The 26,671-nt window shown below is 33.4% G+C and overlaps 1 protein-coding gene and 1 long non-coding RNA gene across 3 annotated transcripts in view; one reads left to right on the top strand and one right to left on the bottom strand.

Moving 5' to 3' along the window:
- Positions 1-26,671, bottom strand: part of LOC143068653 (uncharacterized) — a 511,029-nt gene that overhangs the window by 281,917 nt on the left and 202,441 nt on the right. The window lies entirely within an intron of this gene.
- LOC143068645 (fibroblast growth factor receptor 2-like) overlaps positions 3,882-26,671 on the top strand; it is a 46,828-nt gene continuing 24,038 nt past the window's right edge. Inside the window, exons 1-7 of one of the 2 annotated variants that reach the window (XM_076242867.1) lie at positions 3,882-4,018; positions 11,151-11,201; positions 15,596-15,785; positions 17,375-17,501; positions 18,509-18,696; positions 20,567-20,702; positions 26,292-26,488. In XM_076242867.1, the coding sequence (XP_076098982.1) occupies positions 3,897-4,018; positions 11,151-11,201; positions 15,596-15,785; positions 17,375-17,501; positions 18,509-18,696; positions 20,567-20,702; positions 26,292-26,488 (1,011 nt within the window). In that variant the 5' untranslated portion in view covers positions 3,882-3,896. The other variant, XM_076242868.1, reaches the window with a different exon arrangement.

The raw sequence follows: 26,671 nt of genomic DNA on the forward strand, positions 1-26,671 counted from the left end.
ATTCCTCGCTGAAATTTAAAAAAGACTGTTTTAAATCTTCATAACTCTTCTTCGTATTAGCTAGCGACGACCTCGCTCAAAGTTACAGGTTTACCAAAAAAAATAGGGTATGGCGTCCCGATTTAAGGTCCAAATATGGCTACGGTGAGCCAATGTTACAACCAAATGGTCAACTCCTAAGGTATGGCGTCCCATTTTTGTCGAGCCTTCGACTTTAGTCGAAAAAGCGAGACTAAGCGATCCTACATTCCGTCGTCGTCGGCGTCGTCGGCGGCGTCAACAAATATTCACTCTGTGGTTAAAGTTTTTGAAATTTTAATAACTTTCTTAAACTATACTGGATTTCTACCAAACTTTGACAGAAGCTTGTTTATGATCATAAGGTAGTATCCAAAAGTAAATTTTGTAAAAATAAAATTCCATTTTTTCCGTATTTTACTATAAATGGACTTAGTTTTTTCTGCGAGGAAACAAAACATTCACTCTGTAGTTAAAGTTTTTAGAATTTTAATAACTTTCTCAAACTATCCTGGGTTTGTACTAAACTTGCACAGAAGCTTGTTTATGATCATAAGATAATATCCAGAAGTAAATTTTGAAAAAATAAAATTCCATTTTTTCCATATTTTACTTATAAATGGACTTAGTTTTTTCTGCGGAGAAACATTACATTCACTCTGTGGTTAAAGTTTTTAGAACTTTCTTAAACTATCCTGGGTTTGTACCAAATTTGGACAGAAGCTTGTTTATGATCATAAGATAGTATCCAGAAGTAAATTTTGTAAATAAATAAATCCATTTTTTCCATATTTTACTTTTAAATGGACTTAGTTTTTCTCCAGGGAACCATTACATTCACTCTGTGGTTAAAGTTTTAAAAATTTTAATAACTTTATTAAACTATCCTGGGTTTGTACCAAACTTGGACAGAAGCTTATTTATGATCATAATATTGTATCCAGAAGTAAAGTTTGTAAAAAGATTACTCAGTTTTTTCTGTAATTTACTTTTAAATGGACTTAGATTTTCTTGCAATCATAAAATAGTACATGTAACAAGAGGAATATTTTTATTGATTTTTTTCCTCATTGTTGTTGAGTCTGCAATTTACAGCAAAAATAGGCGAGACACTGGGTTCCGCGGAACCCTTACAAATTTTTAGGGTCTTATATGGCGATACTATCGGCCAACAGGAAAGTGGTAGCACGATATAAATTAAACATGTGTTCACACTACATGTACAACTCCCTATCTATGCTTTCATAAAGCTTAAACCCGAATATAAATTCCCTACCATAAAAGTACACTAGAGCCTGTGTCGCTCACCTGTTACTGTATTTACTGATGTCGGCCATCTTGGTTGGTAGGCGGGGTCATAAGACACTTTTTAAAATAGATACCCTAGTAATGATTGTGGCCAAGTTTTGTTAAATTGGCCCATAGTTTTAGAAAAGAAGATTTTTGTACAAGTTACAAAAATGAAGAAAAATGACGAAAAGTTGTTCAATATTGACTATAAAGGACAATAACTCCTTAAGGGGTTCTCTGACAATTTTGGTCCTTCGACTTATTTGTAGATCTTACTTTGCTGAACATTATTGCTGTTTACAGTTTATCTCTATCTATAATAGTATTCAAGATAATAACCAAAAACTGCAAAATTCCCTTAAAATTCCCAATTTTAGGGCAGCAACCCAACAACGGGTTGTATGATTCATCTGAAAATTTGTGAGGGGATAGATCGTATTCTGATGGACATTTAAATCTTGAAAGATTTGCCCTAAACTACTTAGTTTCAAAGATATAAAGCAAAAACTGCATTTTACCACTATGTTCTAATTTTAGCCATGTCGGCCATTTTGTTTGGTAGGTGGGGTCATCGGACACATTTTTAAAACTATATACCACAATTATGATTGTGGCCAAGTAAGTTCAAATTTGGCCCAGTAGTTTTTAACCCATGTCAGATTTGCTCTAAATGCTTTGGTTTTAAAGATATAAGCCAAAATAGTTTACCCCTGTGTTCTATTTTTAGCCATGGCGGCCTTCTTGGTTTGATGGCCAGGTCATCGGACACATTTTTAAACTAGATACCCCAAGGATGATTTTGGCCAAGTTTGGTTAAATTTGGTGCAGTAGTTTCAGAGGAGAAGATTTGTGTAAAAGTTTACAGACGACGGACGCCGGACGACGGACGCCAAGTGATGAGAAAAGCTCACTTGACCTTTCAGGTCAGGTGAGCTAAAAATACGTTAACGAATACATTTTCTTGCACATATAGTGCCTTTATTATAATCATTTTGGTTTGGAAAAAGAAACTTTTTTTTAAGATAAATAAAACGACAAAATAAGAAAAACATTATATAAGATATACATGAAATTTCAAAGAGTTTTCATGTTTTTGGTTAATACAAAATATTTATGTATAATTATGTATAAATTATTCATGGATAAATAAGAAAACTTGAGTAGTTTGCGTTATTTTCTTCATTTCAAAACCCTTTTATTAAAGACCGATTAGGATTAACAGTGGATTAATATTAAAACAATCTTCATCAACCTTTATAAATCCTTTACTTTGATTTTGTGTTTTCAATGTAGATGTGTAGGTAATATTTTGTTCTTCGAGATATTGTCACTAGTTTTCGCACTGCATGCGTACACAGGGCAATAGTAAGACATGTTAATGAAAATTTAAAATAATTTATAGGTAGATAATATTTACTTACCTGATAGTGCATTCACATTTGTGACATACATTTTGGGAATTGACCATACACATTAATGCTATGAACAAAATAAAAATGCAGCATCTCGTCGTCATGTTTTTTAAATTAATTACATTTCTGTCACCATACGGGTCAGATTACGGCATTTTAGTAGCTCAACTAGTCGGTTTTTCCAAAATTGAATTTAACCTCGAGAATTAAACACACATTTCTGGTGCTTGGATATTAATTATCGTCAGATTCGTTGAAATAGTCATTATGTAAGTATTTAGATTTTCAAAAAAATAGTACAATTTTACTGACGTTATTCTTGGACAATAGTATTTATGATGATTTAGGAAATTATAGACAATAGGCAATATATTGACGGGACTTGACACTTCCTAATTGTTAGATAAATTGGTTCCCACGGCCGTTTACGGTAGAAAGTCCTGCGAGTATAAGAAAATTTTTGAGTTGACTTCTGGAATTTGTATTATCGAAATCTACCCTATATATATTGCCCTTTAGATGTCCAGATCATGGCAGATGTCAATTGGTTTGACTACTGTTTCGTTGATATATGATATATATCCAGCCATTTTAAAGTTGGTACCTAACACTTTCACTAAAATTAATTTGGCTCGTTTAATTTTCATAAAATTTTGACAAAGTATTTACTTTGACCCTTTTTAAACAAGTATATAAAAATTTTGAAAATTTTGAACCAACCGTTTTGTCAGAAAAATTACACTGGTTATATAGCAGTTTGCCAAACAACAATTTTGATCATTGAGAAGCTTAATATTCCCTTTACAACACAACGTAATTAAAATGTTTAGCTGATTTTACAGAGTTATCTCCCTGTAGTGTTAGGTACCACCTTAATTAAAAAAAGGGGGGGTCCTTACACAGCCTTGTGGGATCAAGGAGGGAGTTCCCAACCACATGTCCCCATTCAAATGCATTGATTGTCAAAAAATGGGGGTCCAACCGTCGGACACCCCCCCCCCCCTTTGGATCTGCCACTGGATATATTATATGATCTGTATAATCTAATATTAGTTCAAATAATTATGACGTCTGGCAAGGCTATTTTAATTTACGTAGGAAGGCGTCCCAGAAAAATAGAATAAAAATAGCCTTGTCAGACGGCATAATTATTGTCATTATTTGGACTAATCTAATATGACGAAATCACAAATGTTATTCAAGACAGTCACCGTCAACGACTTTCTTTTATATATCGTTAACGCACTTCCTAAACTCCTTCTACAAGTTCGTCATACGCACTTTACAAATTTTAAAAGGTAGAATTATGTAGAATGAACATGAAATATGTATCAATAACATTTTCTCTCTCCAGATGCTTAGCTAAGTATAATTATAGTATAACACAAATTGAAGCATACGGCACAGATTTTTTTTCGGGGTTCGTTTGGATAGTTCCTAGCGGATCTAGAAATTTTCATTAAGTAAGGGCCCGCTCTTCTCATTCTTCAGTGATTCCACAATGATTCCACAGTGGCGGATTGACAAAAGGGGTAAGTTTTTTTGTTCCCTATACAATCCCCCCTTTTCGTTCTGGGTTAGGAAATATAGATTCTTACACTGCGAGACAGTTAAATTTTATTATTTAAAGCGCGAGGCTTGCCGAGCCCTTTAAATAATAAAATTTAACTGTCGAGAGTGGAGAAATATCGTAATACACGAGTTATAGTGTCGGAATCTGTTTCTCTAATGCTTTTTATCGTTCTTTTTCAAAGATTTTCAGAAAATTGTGCTCTTTATATGCGACGTCATCAGGCAAGGTCGCCTTTTTTCATGACGTCACAATAGGAAAATTGAGAAGAAAACAAAACATTTTGACGTCATAATCAAATTTCGACTAATCATTTGCCGAGAACAGATTTTTCACTAGTGAGGAGAAATATTTTTCTCACACCGGTCAGGAAATGTGAAAATAGCACAAAAATTAGAGAACCCTTTTTTATAATACACCTTATCGCTATTTGTCCGCCATTGCTGGATATCACACAGGTTCCCGTAAAATGTTGACGTCATAAAACAAAATATCTGACGCCACAATGGAAAAGTGATTGTTGTTGACGTCAAAAGTTCAAGCGGCCGGGTCAGCCGGGATTAGCGATAAGGTGTATGGATTGATCCGCCTGTGTTTCCTCTATATTCAACCATTTTTTAGAAATAAAACCGTGCTCCCATGAAGCCTTTCAAGACGTCATAATTATTTGGACTAATGGATAGTAAACCCGGCAAATTGCAACAAACCCCTGTCTGTCTCATTCATAGAAGTAATCGCATACCATGCATTATACAAATGTAAATAAGAAGATATGGCATGAGTGTGGCTGTATGGTGACCTATAACTGTCAGTATAAGGTTGGTTGATTGGCAATCATACCACAACTTCTTTTTTATAATTGTTGAAGAAAAAAATTGTAAAATAGTTAAAAGTTGTGTATAGTGAGTAATATTAAAAATAAAAATTAAACAGGAACCCTTCCTTTTTATAGGGCTTTGTATGTATACTTTTTTTCTCATGAAAATTCTATAATTTGTCCTAATTTAGAATACGTTTTCTTTTTTCAATTGCTTCCAGCAAACAATTCCTTTTTATACGACCGCAAAAATTTTAATTTTTTGGTCGTATATTGCTATCACGTTGGCGTCGTCGTCGTCGTCCGAATACTTTTAGTTTTCGCACTCTAACTTTAGTAAAAGTGAATAGAAATCAATGAAATTTTAACACAAGGTTTATGACCACAAAAGGAAGGTTGGGATTGATTTTGGGAGTTTTTGTCCCAACATTTTAGGAATTAGGGGCCAAAAAGGGCCCAAATAACCTTTTTAGCTCACCTGGCCCGAAGGGCCAAGTGAGCTTTTCCCATCACTTGGCGTCCGGTGTCCGTCGTCGTCCGTCGTCGTTAACTTTTACAAAAATCTTCTCCTCTGAAACTACTGGGCCAAATTAAACCAAACTTGGCCACAATCATCATTGGGGTATCTAGTTTAAAAAATGTGTGGCGTGACCCGGCCAACCAATCAAGATGGCCGCCATGGCTAAAAATAGAACATAGGGGTAAAATGCAGTTTTTGGCTTATAACTCAAAAACCAAAGCATTTAGAGCAAATCTGACATGGGGGTAAAATTGTTTATCAGGTCAAGATCTATCTGCCCTCAAATTTTCAAATGAATCCGACAACCCGTTATTGGGTTGCTGCCCCTGAACTGGTAATTTTAGGGAATTTTTGCTGTTTTTGGCTATTATCTTGAATATTATTATAGATAGAGATAAACTGTAAACAGCAATAATGTTCAGCAAAGTAAGATTTACAAATAAGTCAACATGACAAAAATGGTCAGTTGACCCCTTTAGGAGTTATTGCCCTTTATAGTCAATTTTTAACCATTTTTCGTAAATCTTAGTAATCTTTTACAAAAATCTTCTCCTCTGAAACTACTAGGCCAAATTAATCCAAACTTGGCCACAATCATCTTTGGGATATCTAGTTTAAAAAATGTGTGGCGTGACCTGGCCAACCAACCAAGATGGCCACTATGGCTAAAAATAGAACATAGGGGTAAAATGCAGTTTTTGGCTTATAACTCAAAAACCAAAGCATTTAGAACAAATCTGACATGCAGTAAAAGTGTTTATCAGGTCAAGATCTATCTGTCCTGAAATTTTCAGATGAATCGGACAACCTGTTGTTGGGTTGCTGCCCCTGAAATGGTAATTTTAAGGAAATTTTGCTGTTTTTGATTATTATCTTGAATATTATTATAGATAGAGATAAACTGTAAACAGCAATAATGTTCAGCAAAGTAAGATTTACAAATAAGTGAACTTGACCCAAATGGTCAGGTGACCCCTGTAGGAGTTATTGCCCTTTATAGTCAATTTTTAACCATTTTTTCGTAAATCTTAGTAATCTTTTACAAAAATCTTCTTCTCTGAAACTGCTGGGCCAAATAAAACTAAACTTGGCAACAATCATCATAGGGGTAACTTGTTTAAAAAATGTGTGGCGTGACCCGGCCAACCAACCAAGATGGCCGCCATGGCTAAAAATAGAACATAGGGGTAAAATGCAGTTTTTGGCTTATAACTCAAAAACCAAAGCATTTAGAGCAAATCTGACATGGGGGTAAAATTGTTTATCAGGTCAAGATCTATCTGCCCTCAAATTTTCAAATGAATCCGACAACCCGTTGTGGGGTTGCTGCCCCTGAACTGGTAATTTTAGGGAATTTTTGCTGTTTTTGGCTATTATCTTGAATATTATTATAGATAGAGATAAACTGTAAACAGCAATAATGTTCAGCAAAGTAAGATTTACAAATAAGTCAACATGACAAAAATGGTCAGTTGACCCCTTTAGGAGTTATTGCCCTTTATAGTCAATTTTTAACCATTTTTCGTAAATCTTAGTAATCTTTTACAAAAATCTTCTCCTCTGAAACTACTAGGCCAAATTAATCCAAACTTGGCCACAATCATCTTTGGGATATCTAGTTTAAAAAATGTGTGGCGTGACCTGGCCAACCAACCAAGATGGCCGCTATGGCTAAAAATAGAACATAGGGGTAAAATGCAGTTTTTGGCTTATAACTCAAAAACCAAAGCATTTAGAACAAATCTTACAGCGGTAAAAGTGTTTATCAGGTCAAGATCTATCTGTCCTGAAATTTTCAGATGAATCGGACAACCTGTTGTTGGGTTGCTGCCCCTGAAATGGTAATTTTAAGGAAATTTTGCTGTTTTTGATTATTATCTTGAATATTATTATAGATAGAGATAAACTGTAAACAGCAATAATGTTCAGCAAAGTAAGATTTACAAATAAATGAACTTGACCGAAATGGTCAGGTGACCCCTGTAGGAGTAATTGCCCTTTATAGTCAATTTTTAACCATTTTTTCGTAAATCTTAGTAATCTTTTACAAAAATCTTCTTCTCTGAAACTGCTGGGCCAAATTAAACTAAACTTGGCAACAATCATCATAGGGGTAACTTGTTTAAAAAATGTGTGGCGTGACCCGGCCAACCAACCAAGATGGCCGCCATGGCTAAAAATAGAACATAGGGGTAAAATGCAGTTTTTGGCTTATAACTCAAAAACCAAAGCATTTAGAGCAAATCTGACAGGGTAAAATTGTTTATCAGGTCAAGATCTATCTGCCCTCAAATTTTCAGATGAATCCGACAACCCGTTGTGGGGTTGCTGCCCCTAAATTGGTAATTTTAAGTAAATTTTACTGTTTTTGGTTATTATCTTGAATATTATTATAGATAGAGATAAACTGTAAACAGCAATAATGTTCAGCAAAGTAAGATTTACAAATAAGTGAACTTGACCGAAATGGTCAGGTGACCCCTGTAGGAGTTATTGCCCTTTATAGTCAATTTTTAACCCTTTTTCGTAAATCTTAGTAATCTTTTACAAAAATCTTCTTCTCTGAAACTACTAGGCCAAATTAATCCAAACTTGGCCACAATCATCTTTGGGGTATCTAGTTTTAAAAATGTGTCCGGTGACCGGCCATTTAACCAAGATGGCTGCCATGGCGAAAAATAAAACATAGGGGTAAAATGCAGTTTTTGGCTTATAACTCAAAAACCAAAGCATTTAGAGCAAATCTGACTGGGGTTAAATTGTTTATCAGGTCAAAATCTATCTGCCCTGAAATATTCGGATGAATCGGACAACCCGTTGTTGGGTTGCTGCCCCTAAATTTGTAATTTTAAGGAAATTTTACTGTTTTTGGTTATTATCTTGAATATTATTATAGATAGAGATAAACTTTAAACAGCAATAATGTACAGCAAAGTAAGATTTACAAATAAGTCAACATGACTGAAATGGTCAATTGACCCCCTAAGGAGTTATTGTCCTTTATAGTCAATTTTTAACAATTTTCATAAAATTTGTAAATTTTTACAAACATTTTTTACTGAAACTACTGGGCCAAGTTCATTATAGATAGAGATAATTGTAAACAGCAAGAATGTTCAGTAAAGTAAGATGTACAAACACATTATCATCACCAAAACACAATTTTGTCATGAATCCATCTTCTTCCTTTGTTTAATATTCACATAGACCAAGGTGAGCGACACAGGCTCTTTAGAGCCTCTAGTTCTTGGTTTTTGCACTATAACTTTAGTTTAAGTGAATAGAAATCTATGAAATTTTGACACAAGGTTTATGACCACAAAAAGACGGTTGGGATTGATTTTGGGAGTTTTGGTTCCAACAGTTTAGAAATTAAGGGCCAAAAAAGGGCCCAAATAAGCATTATTCTTGGTTTTCGCACAATAACTTTAGTATAAGTAAATAGAAATCAATGAAATTTAAACACAAGGTTAATGACCACAAAAGGAAGGTTGGGATTGATTTTTGGAGTTAGGGTAACAACAGTTTATGAATTAGGGGCAAAAAAGGGGCCCAAATAAGCATTATTTTTGGTCCCAACAGTTTAGGAATAAGGGGCCCAAAGGGTCCAAAATTGAACTTTGTGTGATTTCATCAAAAATTGAATAATTGGGGTTCTTTGATATGCCGAATCTAACTATGTATGTAGATTCTTAATTTTTGGTCCCGTTTTCAAATTGGTCTATAGTCGCCATCACGTAAAATTGGCACCATGTTTGTTAAAAAAAATTTAAATATCAGCCGCGTCTATTCAAGATGGTGTTTTTCTTTTAGCGGAAGTAAAATCCTGTCCAAATATCCACTACTGTCCTACCTTTTATTGTGTTTGCACTGTATAATCCTGACCTTCACATTTTTCAAGATTATTTACATTGTATAACCGCCATCTTGGTTTCTATGAGGGTCCCTTATTCCATAACATTCGTTACTCTCTGGTAACATCATTGTTATTGATGATACAATTTCCCGTGCTTTTTACGTAAAGATGACGAAAAGCTCTGAGAGACACAAGAAAAGGGAGAGCATGTGGAACTCCACGGCAACACTTCCGGTAATAACAATGTCGGATTCCACCATACAAATTAATCTTGAATTATGTGAAGGTCAGGATTATACAGTGCAAACACAATAAAAGGTAGGACAGTAGTTGATTTTTGGAATGATATTTGATTCCGCTAATTGAAAAACATAAACGCGGTCGATATTTAAGGAAATTTTGACAAAAAACATGGTGCCAATTTTACGTGACGGCGACTATACATTAAGGTCCAAAGGGTCCAAAATTAAACTTAGTTTGATTTTAACAAAAATTAAATCCTTGAGGTTCTTTGATATGCTGAATTTAAAAATGTACTTAGATTTTTAATTATTGGCCTAGTTTTCAAGTTGGTCCAAATGGGGGTCCAAAATTAAACTTTGTTTGATTTCATCAAAAATTGAATAAATGGGTTCTTTGATATGCCAAATCTAACTGTGTATGTAGATTCTTAATTTTTGGTCCCGTTTTCAAATTGGTCTACATTAACAAAAATTAAATTCTTGGGCTTATTTGATATGCTTTATCTAAACATGTACTTTGATTTTTGATGATGGGCCCAGTTTTCAAGTTGGTCCAAATCGGGGTCCAAAATTAAACTTTGTTTGATTTCATCAAAAATTGAATAATTGGGGTTCTTTGATATGCCGAATCTAACTGTGTATGTAGATTCTTAATTTTTGGTCCCGTTTTCAAATTGGTCTACATTAAGGTCCAAAGGGTCCAAAAATTAAACTTAGTTTGATTTTAACAAAAATTGAATAACCTTTACCATTCAGTGATAACAAGCACTTTTTTTTACATTTTAATATTTTATGAGGTATTTAAATGAGTATTTATTGTTGCAAACTCCATTAGAAATTTGAATTGAGATCAGTTTTGGAATAAGGGAAAGGGGGATGTGAAAAAAAATTGGGGCGGGGGGGGGGGGGGGGGGGCGTTAAATTTTTACTCATTTCAGATTTCATAAATAAAAAGAAAATTTCTTCAAACATTTTTTTGAGAGGATTAATATTCAACAGCATAGTGAATTGCTGAAAGGTAAAATACAAATTTTAAGTTTATTAGACCACATTCATTCTGTGTCAGAAAACTTGAGATATTGTCTATTTATTGACTAACATAGTTAAACATGCCAAGTTATAATGATCGTTAACAGGAAGAGAGAGTTCATGATAAATGTCAAACACACATCGGAAAACCGTTTCCGGAATATGAAACTACCTGGCGCTGTGTCAACTATTTAATCACAATCCAAATTTAGAGCTGAATCCAGCTTGAATGTTGTGTCCATACTTGCCCCAACCGTTCAGGGTTCAACCTCTGCGGTGGTATAAAGCTGCGCCCTGCGGAGCATCTGGTTTGAACTTGATTGAAATTTTGATTGAGGATTTTGGACTAGGATCAACCTAACATACATCTTATAACTTGTACATTTTAATTGACAGGTTTGTCAAAATAATGTTCCTGCTGACCATCATAACATTGCAGAAACACAGGTAAGAAATTTCAATTTAAGGTCAGTTAAGCATATAAGAATAACAATATAGTATCAACATTTTAGTTAAAGTTACATGCAACAAGAAATATGATATTTATATGCTCACAGTTTAAAGGGGCACTATATTGTAGCTACAAGATATATAAAACAACTGAAATATGATTTTTTTTGTTCAATCATTTATGAAAGTAAGTGAAATAGTGTCGATTTTTTATTTGTCTGGAAGAGAGGGTAACATTTAAAAAAATTGTCATCCGCTCAGCCATGTGATAGACTAAATTAACACTCTTGTATTAGCCAATCAAAATATGGCATTCTAACATGAAGTATAACATGTATAAAAATAAGGAATATCAACGTAAAATCAATAATTAATAAATTAGGCGAGACATTCAGTGTGTACTTTTGTTATAATCCTTAACTCGTTTTAAAGCTGATTAAATGTTAGTCTTTAATTCCTAATCTAAGGATATTTTTTTGGGGGTATGATCAATTGAAAAATATAGCTCATTATAGCTAATTAACTGCAAAAAAAAATAGTACATTTGGGTAATTTTCATTTCTTTGATTGACCATGCATGCACACTATAATCTACAAAACCAGGTTTCAGATTTTTAATCATTCCACCTTTATCTTTTATATATATACTATCCATTCAGAAACAAATTATCCAAAAACTGGGATAATACTCCCTGATATCACATACATCAAATCAAAACCAAAGGGAGCACCTATACAAACTTCTATTTTATTTTTGTACACAATTCCCATGAAAATCGCTTTGAAATATGATTCACCTTAAACTTATACCTCTTTCAACCCTTATAAATGCAACATAAATATAAACATTACTCTGGGAAAACCCAAGGACTGTTCTGACACCTTTATCTGTGCACAGCTGTATCAATCAACACCACTAATTTAGGTGATATATAAGGTGAGAGTTTGAGGTCAGATATTTAACCAACATATCTGTAATGAAGAAATATGATATGGTCAAAGCTCTTCCTCTGTCCAGACAGTATAAGATAGTATAAGATAAGAGAATATTGATAGAATCAAATCAAATCAAATAATTTTATAGGTGTAAATTCCTATACAGAAATGATACCAGCCAACATTTACAAAATACTAATACAAATACAAAACTAGTATCTCAATTGTTTGTAAAACAATTGAAAGGTCTTACCTGTAAAAGTGATGTTTTCGTAATGTACATTTTTATACGCCTGTCGTCTTTTAGACGGGAGGTATTATGGTATACCATTGTCCGTCCCTCCGTCCGTCCGTCTGTCCAACCGTCCGTCGTCCACACTTCAGACAATAACTCAATAACACTTTCACCAATTTCCATGAAACTTAAGTGAATTGTTTATATCTATTGACGTAAGCTCCCTTTCGTTTTTTTTTAATTTCAGATTTTAAGTTTTGGATTTATGGGGCTTTATTCATTAAAAAGGGGGGATTTTCAACACTTCGGACAATAACTCAAAAAGGCTTTCACCAATGTCCATGAAACTTTGGTGAATTGTTTATATCTATTGATGTAAGCTCCCTTTCAATTTTTATAAATTTCAGATTTTAAGTTTTGGATTTATGGGGCTTTATTCATAAAAAAAGGAGGTTTCAACACTTCGGACAATAACTGAAAAAGACTTTCACCAATGTCCATGAAACTTTGGTGAATTGTTTATATCTATTGATGTAAGCTCCCTTTCAATTTTTATAAATTTCAGATTTTACAATTTCGTGTTATGAATTTTTATGCTTAAAAAAGGGAGGATTTTCCAATTTTGGGACGATAACTAACACTTTCACAAAATTTTATGCAACTTTGATAAATTGTTTATATCTATTGACATAAGCTCCCTTTCCATTTTTATAAATTTTAGATTTTACGTTTTCTTAAGTAATGAATTTTTATACTGAAAAAAGGGGGATTTTATGAAACTTTGGAGGATATATTAATGTAACATCCCTTTTGATTTGTATATATATTTCTAGTTGATCATATAAATTCATTTAAAGCATAAAAGACAAGTTAAAAGAGCAACGGGCGTATCATGCGCTAAAGCGCAGCCCTTTATTTTGTACTTGTTACGACCTTTCATTTGATATACGACAAGCATACCTTCGGAACCTTTTCGCTTTTTACACTTAATGACCCCATCGGCCTTAATTTTTTAGATCGGAAGTATGTTATATGTAAAATAGACTGAGTGATATGCTACAACACCAAGTTCTAGAAAGTTTGATTTTTGCACTTGATAGCCCCATCCAACTAATTTTTGGATTACAGGAATTGAATATTTGAAATGTTCAATTGAAGACCTTTCATTTGATATACAACAACCTTATCTTAAAAGGAAATTTATGTTTTGCACTCAATGACCCCACCCAATAAATACATGCCTCCGCTCGCAAAATTTGAAACTGCCTTATCTCTAAAACGACAATAGATATCTCAAATCTGTTAGATGATAAATAATCTGCAGTTGAAGGACAACATTGGTGACCTTTGACCTTGGGTGCAAATTGAAGGTCACATGAACTTAAGATTATTGGTGTAGGTCCCAAGTCTTTACGACTTCCAGTTCTCGAGATACAATATTTTTTTCAAGGGAAATAACTCCTTATAAGGATTAACAACAAAATCATTGTATATGTTTATTAACATTGCCATCTGGTCTTGAACATGTTGCCGTTTTCAAATTGATTCTATCTTGAATACTTTTTGAGAAAAATGCAAAAGAAAGAAATAGCTTCAAGGGGACATGACTCTCATAGGGAATGATGAAATCCTTAGCAGCCGCATATGGTAACGTCCTGTGGTGAAGATCGTGTCCGCTCCATATCTAGATAACCGTTATCATTTCAAAGTTTATACTTGACATGTAAATAAACCAACACCAAAGAGTGTGTCATAATTTATGTACAACTTCCTAGGTTAAAGGTCAAGGTCAAAAACTTTGGTTTCAGTTGACAACTCCATGTCCTATGGTGAAGATCATGCATATGTCCGCTCCATATCTAGATAACCGTTATGATTTTATACTTAATACTTAACATGTTTATTAACCAACACCAGATGGTGTGTCATGATGTATGTACAACTTCCTAGGTCAAAAGTCAAGGTCAAAAACTTTGGTTTCAGTTGACAACCCCGTGTCCTGTGGTGAAGATCGTATCCGCTCCATATCTAGATAACGGTTATCATTTCAAAGTTTATACTTGACATGTAAATAAACCAACACCATAGGTGTGTCATAATTTATGTACATTTTCCTAGGTCAAAGGTCAAGGTCAAAAACTTTGGTTTCAGTTGACATGGTTGACAACCCCGTGTCCTGTGGTGAAGATCGTTTCCGCTCCATATCTAGATAACCGTTATGATTTTATACTTAATACTTAATATGTTTATTAACCAACACCAGAGGGTGTGTCATGATGTATGTACAACTTCCTAAATCAAAGGTCAAGGTCAAAAACTTTGGTTTTAGTTGACAACCCCGTGTCCTGTGGTGGAGATTGTGTCCGCTCCATATCTAGATAACCGTTATCATTTCAAAGTTTATACTTGACATGTAAATAAACCAACACCAAAGGGTGTGTCCTTATTTATGTACAACTTCCTAGGTCAAAGGTCAAGGTCAAAAACTTTTGTTTCAGTTGACAACTCCATGTCCTATGGTAAAGATACAATTTTTTAATGCACATTATTCAGCAGGGCCCACAGAGATGTTTCCTTGTACGTCAAGAATCATAGCCACTATGACTAAAATGAAACATTGGTGGTAAAATGCATTTTTTCGCTTTTGAAAATATGACAGATTAAATGGAATTTTTAAGACACTCATTAATGTATATTGAAAAGCAAAATTATCGTTGGGGAAAGATTTTAAGCAAAAATAACAGGTGAGGGATTCAGGCACTTGAGAGCCTCTTGTTATGAGTAATAGGATTACTATATTTGGTATATATGTGTACCATTTAAGGTCCTCATGTCTGTGAGACAGTTTTCACTTAACCTTGACCTCATTTTCATGGTTCAGTGGTCAAATTTAAGTTTTTGAGTTTTGGTCTTTTTTCTAATGTTTTATGCAATAGGTCAACTATAGACCTGTGTCATCTGACCTATACCTCATTTTCATGTCAGTTGTCAAAGTGTATTAACATGATTAAGTTTTTAAGTTTTGTCTTTTTTCCTACACTATAATACCATTTAATAGGTCAACTATATTTGGTGTATAGAAATATCTTATGATGTACATGTCAGTCTGACCTTGACCTTATTTTCACGGTTCATTGCTTAGTGGAAAATTTTTGTGTTTTGGTATGTTTTTCTTAAACTATATAAGCAATTTATGTCAACTATATCTGTTGTATTGAAGGAGTGTAAGCCGTGTCTGTCTGTCTGGCACAGGTCCACCAGTTTTTAAAGATAAAACCAATGGAGAGTGGATTGCCAGACCAGAAATGTCTACTGTGGAAATTAAATGTGTTGCTTGTGGAAAACCAAAACCTACCATTAAGTGGTATAAAAACAAGCAATACATTGATCCTGGCATGAAGGGAGGACACGTAAGTAACTCGAGAAAAAATGATTGAAATGAATACATTGATAAGAATTATAAGACCAAAATGATAAGTATGCACAAAGCAAAACTAATTTCATTCAAACCATGTGGAACTCAACTTTGGCAATGACTTTTTCAATTAGTAAATAGAAACAGTTTAAATTGCTATTCATGAAATGATGACATTAAAAATTTGAAGTAGATTGAAGTGGTGCAGCTGGATGTATAAATGTTGTCAAATCCCCATATAAATATTTTTGAAGTCATTATTATTTGGTTATTCTGATAGAGAGGTAAAAGATACCCAAGAGACATTCAACCTATGCTATTGACAAGCTAACAGCGCCATGGCAAAAACTTAGAAGAAACAGTAGACCACTAAATGTTACATATTGAAACTTAAAAAGACTTCACAACATGAGCTCTACCAAAAAGCTGTGTCATGATGTCAGACCTGTGTTCCAGAAGCGTCATCAGAATCTGCTTTTTATGTGACCAACAACAACAACAACAATACTTTATTTTAAGAAGGTTACACAGTTAGCTATATAACTTATCTTCCCTGAGGCCCTCATCATGAGAAATCAAACAAAATGCAAACATATACATTGCATACATTAGTATAAAAAGTCAAGTATGATAATAATGTTCAATACAACTTGATAAAATGTGACATGATGACATGATCAGTTTTTAATATTATTGATACAGCTAGGTTGATTTCAATAAATGATCTGTTATTTTGTATTTGACCCACATTATTTTGCTCATATTTTTGTTCTAGTAATAGTTACATTTAAGAATTTAGTTTTTGTAAAGGAGTAGGTTCAGTAAGACCCATTTTTGGCCCTAAAATATAGCAGTTTTACAAAATTGTGAAGAAATCTTGAATCTATTATTAATTTTAGCATTTTAGTTAAATTTTAGATGGTTTCTATCTTAAACAAAAGTGGCCGCCTTCATGTTAATTCATAATATTGAAATGTAAGTTGTATTTGATGATAAAACATGACATATAGGTTGAGAATGAACACGACTGCAGCCACTTTCATTTTTGACAAAAACAATCTGAAAAGTGACGTTTTTTTGCATATTTGATAGCTTTTCATCTCTAAGCTTGAATCTTTTTTTGTTTTTAAGGACTAAATCAGTTAAAAGCTTTCACATAAACTTATTGAATCAATTAGATAGACACTTAACTGTTTAAAAAGTGTCCAAAATCTTTCGTTAAATGAACATGAAATTTGAGGCCAAAATCGGCCCTTACCAGACCATCTCCTTTATTGGGGTGTGAAAGCATTGACCCAAGTACATATTGTATGAAAAGTATTATGACCAATGACGTCATGATATTGTGACACCATTCCAAGGAATTATATCTATAACATCTTAAAGATTGAAAAAGAAAAAAAATGTCTGCCATGTATAGTTGTGAAGAAAAAAAAAGAAACCGGAGAAGGCCAATGGCTGAAATGTCTTAAAAATTGATTTAATACATTATATTAACATTGTTTGTTTTCAAAATGTCTAAAAAAAAAATATATTTATTCTTGATATATGTTACAGATTAAAAAAAAAAATGTATATTTTCAGTACCATATAAGAAAATGGAAACTTTCTATTTTAAATTTGGAAAAAATGGACGAAGGACAATATACCTGTGTATTAGAAAATACACAGGGTATATTAAATTTTACCTTTAAAATTGAAGTTCTTCAATGTAAGTATAATTTGAAATTTGTATAAATACATTTTATTGAGAAATAAAGTAGCAATATTTTCTGGAATCTAGTAGGTAATCATATTTTTTTGAATCACTAATCTAGATTACTTTTGACAACTATACAGATGTTGATGGTGTCAATTAAATATTAAATTCCATAAATACTTGGTTTGCAATAAAAAAAAAAAGCTGATTTGTAGAGTGTTTCTTTTTAGCTCACCTGGCCACCACTTGGAGTCCGTCGTTATCATGCATCCATTTTAGTCGTCAATAACTTTTTACATTTGATTTTCCTCTAGCATGTCTAGAGAACCAATGAATGGGATGACATCAAACATAGCATGAATGTTCTTTATGAAGTGCCTACCAAATGTTGTTGCTTTGTAGCCTGTCCATCATGCAAGGTGGCTGCCAGCAGGGGCTTTAGTTTAACAAAGAATCCTATTGGAAATACATACAAATGTCTTCTTTAAAAGAACTATTGAATGCAATGACACCAAAAATAGCATGATTGTTGTTATGAGGTGCTTACCAAGTATTGTTACTTTGTAGCTGATCCATCATCCAAGATGGCAACCAGTAGGGGACTTAATTCTGATATCTTTATAGCTAGAAATTTGCAATTGCACAATAGCAAGAAATCTATATCTTGCACAATATTGCCAAATAACAAAAAACAAGAAAAATCTAATTACACAGTTTGCGCAATAGAAAGAAATCTTCTTTTGCACAGTACTGCGCATAAGCACAGTATAACGCAATTACACAATAGCAAGAAATCTTCAATTGAAATTTTATATAAATTTTTTAACCAATTTCAAATTGTTAGATCATTTCCCAAATTAATTTTGTGTGAGAAACATATATAAAATACTTTATTGTCAATTAAGTTTAAGCATGTCACTAATTCAGTTTTCTCCGTTCTTTTACATCAATTTAATAGTGTATTTATTCATGGAAACGGTAAAAACTGTAAATAATTAATTAATCATATATATTAAAAGTGACAATAATGACAAAACCAATTGGTTTGGGACCAAATAACCAGACAGTTCAAGCCGGGAGTGATGCTAGGTTTGAGTGTAAAGTGTTGAGAAATGACCTACAGCACCATACACAATGGTTACAACAATACACAGTCAATGGTTCCTATAGAGACGATGAAAACCAGCCATATGTCAACATCATACAGGTAAAATGATTTTCTACTAAAAGAATTATTTTCATTTTGACAATTTTTGTCGAGCCTGCAACTTTTCTCACAGAAAGCTAGACATAGTGATAGTGATCCGGCAGCAGCGGCGGCGGCATTAGCTAACTTCTTAAAAGCTTTGTATTTTATTAGATTGAAGACCTGGATACCTCATACTTTGTATATAGATGCCTCATGTTACGAAGTTTCTGTCAGTCACATGTCCAATGTCCTTGACCTCATTTTCATGGTTCAGTGACTACTTAAAAAAAAGTTCAGATTTTTTGTAATGTTAAATTCACTCTTATTATAAGTAATAGGATAACTATATTTGGTATGTGCGTACCTTGCAAGGTCATCATGCCTGTCAGACAGTTTTCACTTGACCTCGACCTCATTTCATTGATCAGTGAACAAGGTTAAGTTTTGGTGGTCAAGTCCATATATCTCAGATACTATAAGCAATAGGTCTTGTATATTGGTGTATGGAAGGACTGTAAGGTGTACATGTCCAACTGGCAGGTGTCATCTGACCTTGACCTCATTTTCATGGTTCAGTGGTACATACCTGCCAACTTTTCAAAATGCCCATGGGGGATTTATGTGCCAGATGGCTAGCATAGTCTCACTAAACCTTCAAGGGGCCTTCAAATATATTTTAATGCTGTTTTTTGGCTTCTTCATACTTTAACAAGCCTATAGCCATTGTTAGAGTAATTGTTTTGTTTAACATTGTGGACAAAATTGCTCTTTCAAAATTTCCATTTTGGAGCCTCCATGGGGGAAATCCCCCGCAAATAGTGACAGTTGGCAGGTATGGTGGTAAGTTATATTAATCTGAAGATCTGTTTACTTTTTTGTGATGATTCTTTATCTTATTTTAGAGTGATCATGTTTATTAAAAATACATGTTGTGCCGTATCTCAGAAACTATTTATGATTATTCCATGAATCTTCACACACTTTTTAGTTATATTAAAACCACAAAAGGAAGATTCAGACATTTTTTGGTGGTGATGGTCCAAATTGTTTAGGAATTACGGGCCAAGACCAGTATTTTTCTATCTATATCTATATAGTCAATCTAGACTTAAAAAAAAGAGGGACGAAAGATACCAGAGGAACAGTCAAACTTATAAATCAACTAAAATAAACTGACAACACCTGGCTAAAAATAAAAAAGACAAACAATAGAACACATGACACAACATAGGAAAATAAAGAATAAGCAACACGAATCCCATCAAAAATTGGGGGTCATCTCAGGTGCTCCGGAATGGTAAACAGATTCTGCTCCACATGTGGCACATGTGGCACCCATCATGTTGCTTATGTAATAACAAGTCCGGTAAATAGTCTGATTTGGTAGGTCACATTCATGAAAGGGAAGGGGATTGTAGTAACAACATAAGGAACCTATCCGATATCATTTGTGAAACAGTTATTGTATAACTTCAACTTATTAATACCTCAAGTAGAAGGTTGCATTGGGATTTTCACACCAAAATGTATGTCGCTTGAAAATTGTCTCACTGAGTCATGAAATGTTTACAGATATTGTGTGTCTGAATGATCTTGATGTGAATGTTTCTTTAAATTTAATTTCTTATTGTCTGTTGATAAGTTTATCTTGCTGTTAAAAAGTGTTATACAATAGTATATATACATGTATATATTTTAAAAACTGACTGCATGACAAATCTCAAGTGACTTAAGAAAATAATGTGATTCTAATTGTCTAGTTTATTGAAATATTTTCTTCTTTTTTCACTTTTTTGATAATTTATTGTCTTAGTTCACTTTTTTGAAAATTTTGCTTTTCAATGTTTTATATACTCATCCTCTAATGCTGTTTTATTTGATATTTTAGCAATCCATGGTGAATTTAAGTCACCCAGAAATACTGACAATAAAGAATGTAACAAAAGATAATGCTGGATGGTATGGTTGCTTGATTTCTAATCCACTTGGTAGATATTACCAGACTGCCTGGCTAACAGTTTTAGGTAAAGGCTTAGATAAGAATGAGAAATGTTTGTTTTTCACCAAGAAATAATGCATCTTAGAGCAAAATATTCACATAAAAATGATTTAATCGTTTGGAGAATTTAATTATCAATTTTCGATTACATCATTATCAATAAATTTTTTATAGACTGTCATAAAAATAGGAGGTTTGGCATCATGAAAATTGGAAATGTACAGTTTTTTCTAAAAAAAATAATTCTTTTAATGCCGCCACAACTGAAACGTCATATTATTTTACCCCTGTCAGTGTCTCTCTGTATGTCTGTCCCATTATGGGTGTACAGTTATTACACTTAACTCCTCCTACAGTTTGAATTCTAGGAAGTTTTCACTCTGATGTCTGTTTGTAGTCTTTGTACATGTATTGAAGGTGTGCATGTGGTCAGGGTTTTGATTTTGTTTAATATTTGCTCTTAATCATTTTTAGCTCACCTGTCCCGAAGGGACAAGTGAGCTTATGCCATCACTTGGCGTCCGTCGTCATCCGTCGTCTGTCGTCTGTCGTCGTAAACTATTTCAAGAATCTTCTCCTCTGAAACTACTGGGCCAAATACTTTCAAACTTTAACTGAATGTTCCTTAGGGTATCTAATTTATAAATTGTATCCGAAGTTTTGATCTATCAACAAACATGGTCGCCATTGCTAAAAATAGAACATAGGGGTTAAATGCAGTTTTTGGCTTATAACTCAAAAACCAAAGCATTTAGAGCAAATCTGACATGGGGTAATATTGTTTATCAGGTCAAGATCTATTCGCCCTGAAATTTTCAGATGAATCAGACAACCCGTTGTTGGGTTGCTGCCCCTGAATTGGTAATTTTAAGGAAATTTTGCTGTTTTTGGTTATTTCCTTGAATATTATTATAGATAGAGATAAACTGTAAACAGGAATAATGTTCAGCAAAGTAAGATTTACAAATAAGTCACCATGACGGAAATGGTCAGTTGACCCCTTTAGGAGTTATTGCCCTTTATAGTCAATTTTTAACCATTTTTCGTAAATCTTAGTAATCTTTTACAAAAATCTTCTCCTCTGAAACTACTGGGCAAAATACTTCCAAACTTTAACTGAATGTTCCTTAGGGTATCTAGTTTGTAAATTGTATCCGAAGTTATGATCTATCAACAAACATGGTCGCCATTGCTAAAAATAGAACATAGGGGTCAAGTGCAGTTTTTGGCTTATAACTCAAAAACCAAAGCATTTAGAGCAAATCTGACCGGGGTTATATTGTTTATCAAGTCAAGATCTATCTGCCCTGAAATTTTCAGATGTATCAGACAACCTGTTGTTGGGTTGCTGCCCCTGAATTGATAATTTTAAGGAAATTTTGCTGTTTTTGGTTATTATCTTGAATATTATTATAGATAGAGATAAACTGTAAACAGCAATAATGTTCAGCAAAGTAAGATTTACAAATAAGTCAACATGACGGAAATGGTCAGTTGACCCCTTTAGGAGTTATTGCCCTTTATAGTCAATTTTTAACCATTTTTCGTAAATCTTAGAAATCTTTTACAAAATTCTTCTCCTATGAAACTACTGGGCCAAATACTTCCAAACTTTAACTGAATGTTCCTTAGGGTATCTAGTTTGTAAATTGTATCCGAAGTTATGATCTATCAACAAACATGGTCGCCATTGCTAAAAATAGAACATAGGGGTCAAATGCAGTTTTTGGCTTATAACTCAAAAACCAAAGCATTTAGAGCAAATCTGACATTGGGTTATATTGTTAATCAGGTCAAGATCTATCTGCCCTGAAATTTTCAGATGAATCAGACAACCTGTTGTTGGGTTGCTGCCCCTGAATTGATAATTTTAAGGAAATTTTGCTGTTTTTGTTTATTATCTTGAATATAATTATAGATAGAAATAAACTGTAAACAGCAAAAATGTTCAGCAAAGTAAGATCTTCAATTAAGTCAATTTGACCAAAATTGTCAATTGACCCCTTAAGGAGTTATAGCCCTTTAAAGACTTTTTTTCACAATTTGTTCATCATGTTGACTTACTTTAAAAAATCTTCTCTTTTGAAACTGCTGTATCAATTTCAGCCAAACTTAGGCTAAATGAGTTTCAGAGTATCTAGTATAAATTTTATATTTTATTTCCTTGTATGTCAAGAAACATAGCTACTATGGCTAAAATAGAACATAGGAGAAAATTATTATTTTTTTTGGCTTTTGAAGAAAATAGGACGATCCAAAAAACATTTAAATAAATTGATAAGCCAAAATAATCATTGATGAGAGATTTAACCAAAAGAATTAAGGTGAGCGATTCAGGCTCTTGAGAGCCTCTTGTTTGTAGTAGTTACTTGCATAAGGGGAGCTCGCATACAGATAATTGTCCTACAGTTTAATGCTAGGAAGTGTTCACTTAGTTGGTGGTTTTTCCATTTTTTGTGCATGGGGTCAGGATTTTGATTCTTATTTATATTTGCTCTTTTGGGTGATAATATAATTTACCTTTGTCATATTTTAGGTAAAGTGTTAGACAGTTATTTTTAAATAAGACTTTGCATCTGCAGGGGCATCATTTGTGTCTGTCAAAGAAATCCAACATTGACTTTGCTATAAAACAGTTTCAGAGTGAAGTGTGGCCAGGGATTTCACTTAGTCTAGTTTGTATTGTGTAATAATTAAATTTTGTATGTCATACATGTGATTCTTCCGATGGGAGTCGAAATCTCTTGTTTTTCAGACCCTCTTCCATCCCTCCCATTAAAATTTGAAATCTACAACTTTTGAAAATGTCAACATCGAAAAAGTTTCAGTAAACATTTTTGTTTACAAAATTAAAACTGACAGGGTAAAACTCTTGAGAAACTCGAAATTGATATAAAAAAAAACAGAAGGTCACCATTTCTTTTTCTTGTTTTTGTGTCGTAAGGTAAATAGCTTCGAGTAATCAATGAAGGTGTTTATTATTAGACTATATATACAGCAATAACAAATTATTGGCAATTACCTGGTCATCAACTAGCTAGTTTAAGACACATGTCTTGATGATTAAAAGTGAAATACTGACAATGGATTAAGATGTAATTAAAAGACTTTAATTTGATGCTGTTGAAAACATTGAACAGTTATAGTACTGAACCTCAAAGACAAATGTCTTAATGAAATCAAATACGATATTTATGGCTTGTTTTCTATCTAAACCAATGGAATACCTAAGTATAAGTATGTTTGTCTTTGACAATTCTAAGTTTTTATAATTTGATGAAATGCAAACTATGTTATCCCATAGACATATAATGTATTATACATGTATGTCTCTGTTATTACCAAATACCCTAGCAGCAAATTAAAAACAACCAATTATCTAGCCAAATTTTCTCTGCCTGGAGATCTGATTTTAAATTGTACAAGTCAAGTGCCATTGCTGGGGCGTAGCTCCTTTTACGCTGTCACGCCATGGCGTGCACATCGTGGGGTCTAAAAAAATTATTTACGCCGGAAAATAAAATAAAAATACAAACGAGTAATAACGAAATATAAAATTTAACTTAACCAAGCAAATTAGAAAATGATACAGTATAACTATTTTAATAACGTCACAATTATATTTCAATATGTAAAATCAACTCTGACCGAAATCGTTTTTAATTTATTTGCGTGAATTTTCCGGTACTCAACGTAAAAAGCATAAAAAGCAACATAAACATGAGCAGTTCAAAGCGTGACAAGCCTAAATGGCAAACTTTAGACAATTTTTTCACTAAAAATCCTACTAACAGTACCAATAGTGATAGTCATGCAGAAACACAACCAGCAACAAATCAGGACAATATAGACTCTGAAACGTCACAAATTGACGATGTCAGAACTTAGCTTTAGCGCCACATCAGTGTCAATGTCAAAGACAGTACAAAAAAATCTGGGACCATCTTATCCAGATATTTCTTTGTTGAAAGATTCGACATCCTTAGGAAAAGATGTAAAATTACAACTTTTGACCGACAAATGGAAAGATGTCCACACCTTCAAATTTCCGACAAGGTATATTAACTCTATTTCAATAAAAAAAATATATAATGCGCTTTGTGGAACTAACAGGGCTGCAGGGGTTGTAAACCCACGTCTTTGTTTGGATATAAGGGTTGTAAATTTCGTACATAACTTTGGCAAAACATAACCAATTGACTTTTGTTCCATTTTTATCTCGCAACATTGGATCCGACCCTGAACAATTTAATGAATTACAATAACCTTTATACAAGTTTGACTGTCCCTTTGGTATCTTTCGCCCCTCTTTTATACGTAAATTACGATAACGGTAATCATGGTAATCTGAATTCCCTCTTTAAATTATTGTGATATTTTGAAAGGCTACTTCATATTGTTCTGTTTTGACACCTTCCTGTCGAAATAAGGCGTCAACGCATTCAAGACTTCAAGAGAGAGGTTGAACGCTGGCGAGCTCGCTGTCGAATCCTACCTAGTGATAAAGTGCCGACAACACTGTGTCAAACGTTTGATATCGTTAATCCCGCATTGTATCCGTCTATTGATACAATTAATACTGTGTGTTCTTACAATGTCCGTTGCTAGTGCTACAGCTAAAAGGTCGTCTAGCGTACTGAAAGGTTTGAAAACGTACATCCGTTCCACAATGAGAAATGACAGATTGTCAGCTTTGGGTTTAATGTACATCCACCGTGATTTTCAGGTAAACTTAGACAAGGCCATGAACGTTTTTGTTGCAGCTAAAAAACAAAGGGCAGATTTTTGATGTTTCTCACTAAAAAATTATTAAATACAGTCTTAATAATTTGCTATTCAAACCAATTTTAGGCCTTCAGAAAGCACCATTTTGCGTCTAGCCAAAAAAACCTTGGGGGGGGGGGCAATCCCCCCCCAACCCAACCCAACCCCACTGGTTGGCGCGCACTTCAAAAGGACCCAGCTACGCCCCAGCATTGGGTCAAGATCATGCTTACTACACTTCTTGCCAAGCTGACTATGGTGACCCTAATGACTTTACCAAACATATTGAGACAGCTACCTACCAGAAAGCCACTGCTCAATAGTGTTACCAAAGTTGACATTATGTAGCTTAAGCAGAGATACTTTTTACCAACTATATATGATGGCTGATCACTTTATCTTAACTTTATATATGTAATAAATAAATATTTGAAACCCCCTTATCTTATATTTCTATCAAGTAAAAATGGCTATGCAGGTGCTTAAAGTATAGAACACTTACAAAAAAGGAGAATAAGCAGTTTTAACACCAAAAAAAATCATGGCGTTCATCGTTAAAAATGTTGAATGTGATACACACTTTAGAGTAACTTATGTAGTGGGTTATTCAGTGTGCACCACATTTTTTTTTAATGATATTATTCCTTCATAGACAGAAAAAAATATTACAATCATTCCTAAAATAAAGACTTTTAACAATTAAAAGTTTGATGAGGAGGAAAAAAGGATTGAATTGGTTATAAATATTGTAGATAAGCCAGCTATTGAGCTGACACATATTTACCATTTCCTTTCAAACATATTATTTCATCTTTTGAAAACTTTTTAATTACAAATACTTTAATTGCAGATGAACAAGCAGAAGCAGTAGACATTAGGTCAGGAGGAACAAGCGATAAAGAGCAAATAGTAATCTACATTATCGGTGGTGTCGCATCAGTAGTTGTTCTCTTCCTGTTACTCCTGATATTTATATGTTATAGACGTTACAAGAGGGTACAGTCCAGCAAATATAGAAATGTCAAGAGAGTAATTGTCATGACACAGGCTAGTTTCAATATTCAAACATATTTTATTACTGATAAGTTCAAATACAAGTGCACAAAAAAAGAATATGTTTGACTTATTCGGTTATAATTAGGAAATGAAGTTTTATGAGGAAGTTGTCTTTATATGGTGTAAAAGTTACAAAGTAAGTCTTAAGAAAGGAAGATTATTGAGATTCATTAA

Source organism: Mytilus galloprovincialis, chromosome 3, assembly GCF_965363235.1.
Source record: "Mytilus galloprovincialis chromosome 3, xbMytGall1.hap1.1, whole genome shotgun sequence".
NCBI classification, from domain to species: Eukaryota; Metazoa; Mollusca; class Bivalvia; order Mytilida; family Mytilidae; genus Mytilus; species Mytilus galloprovincialis.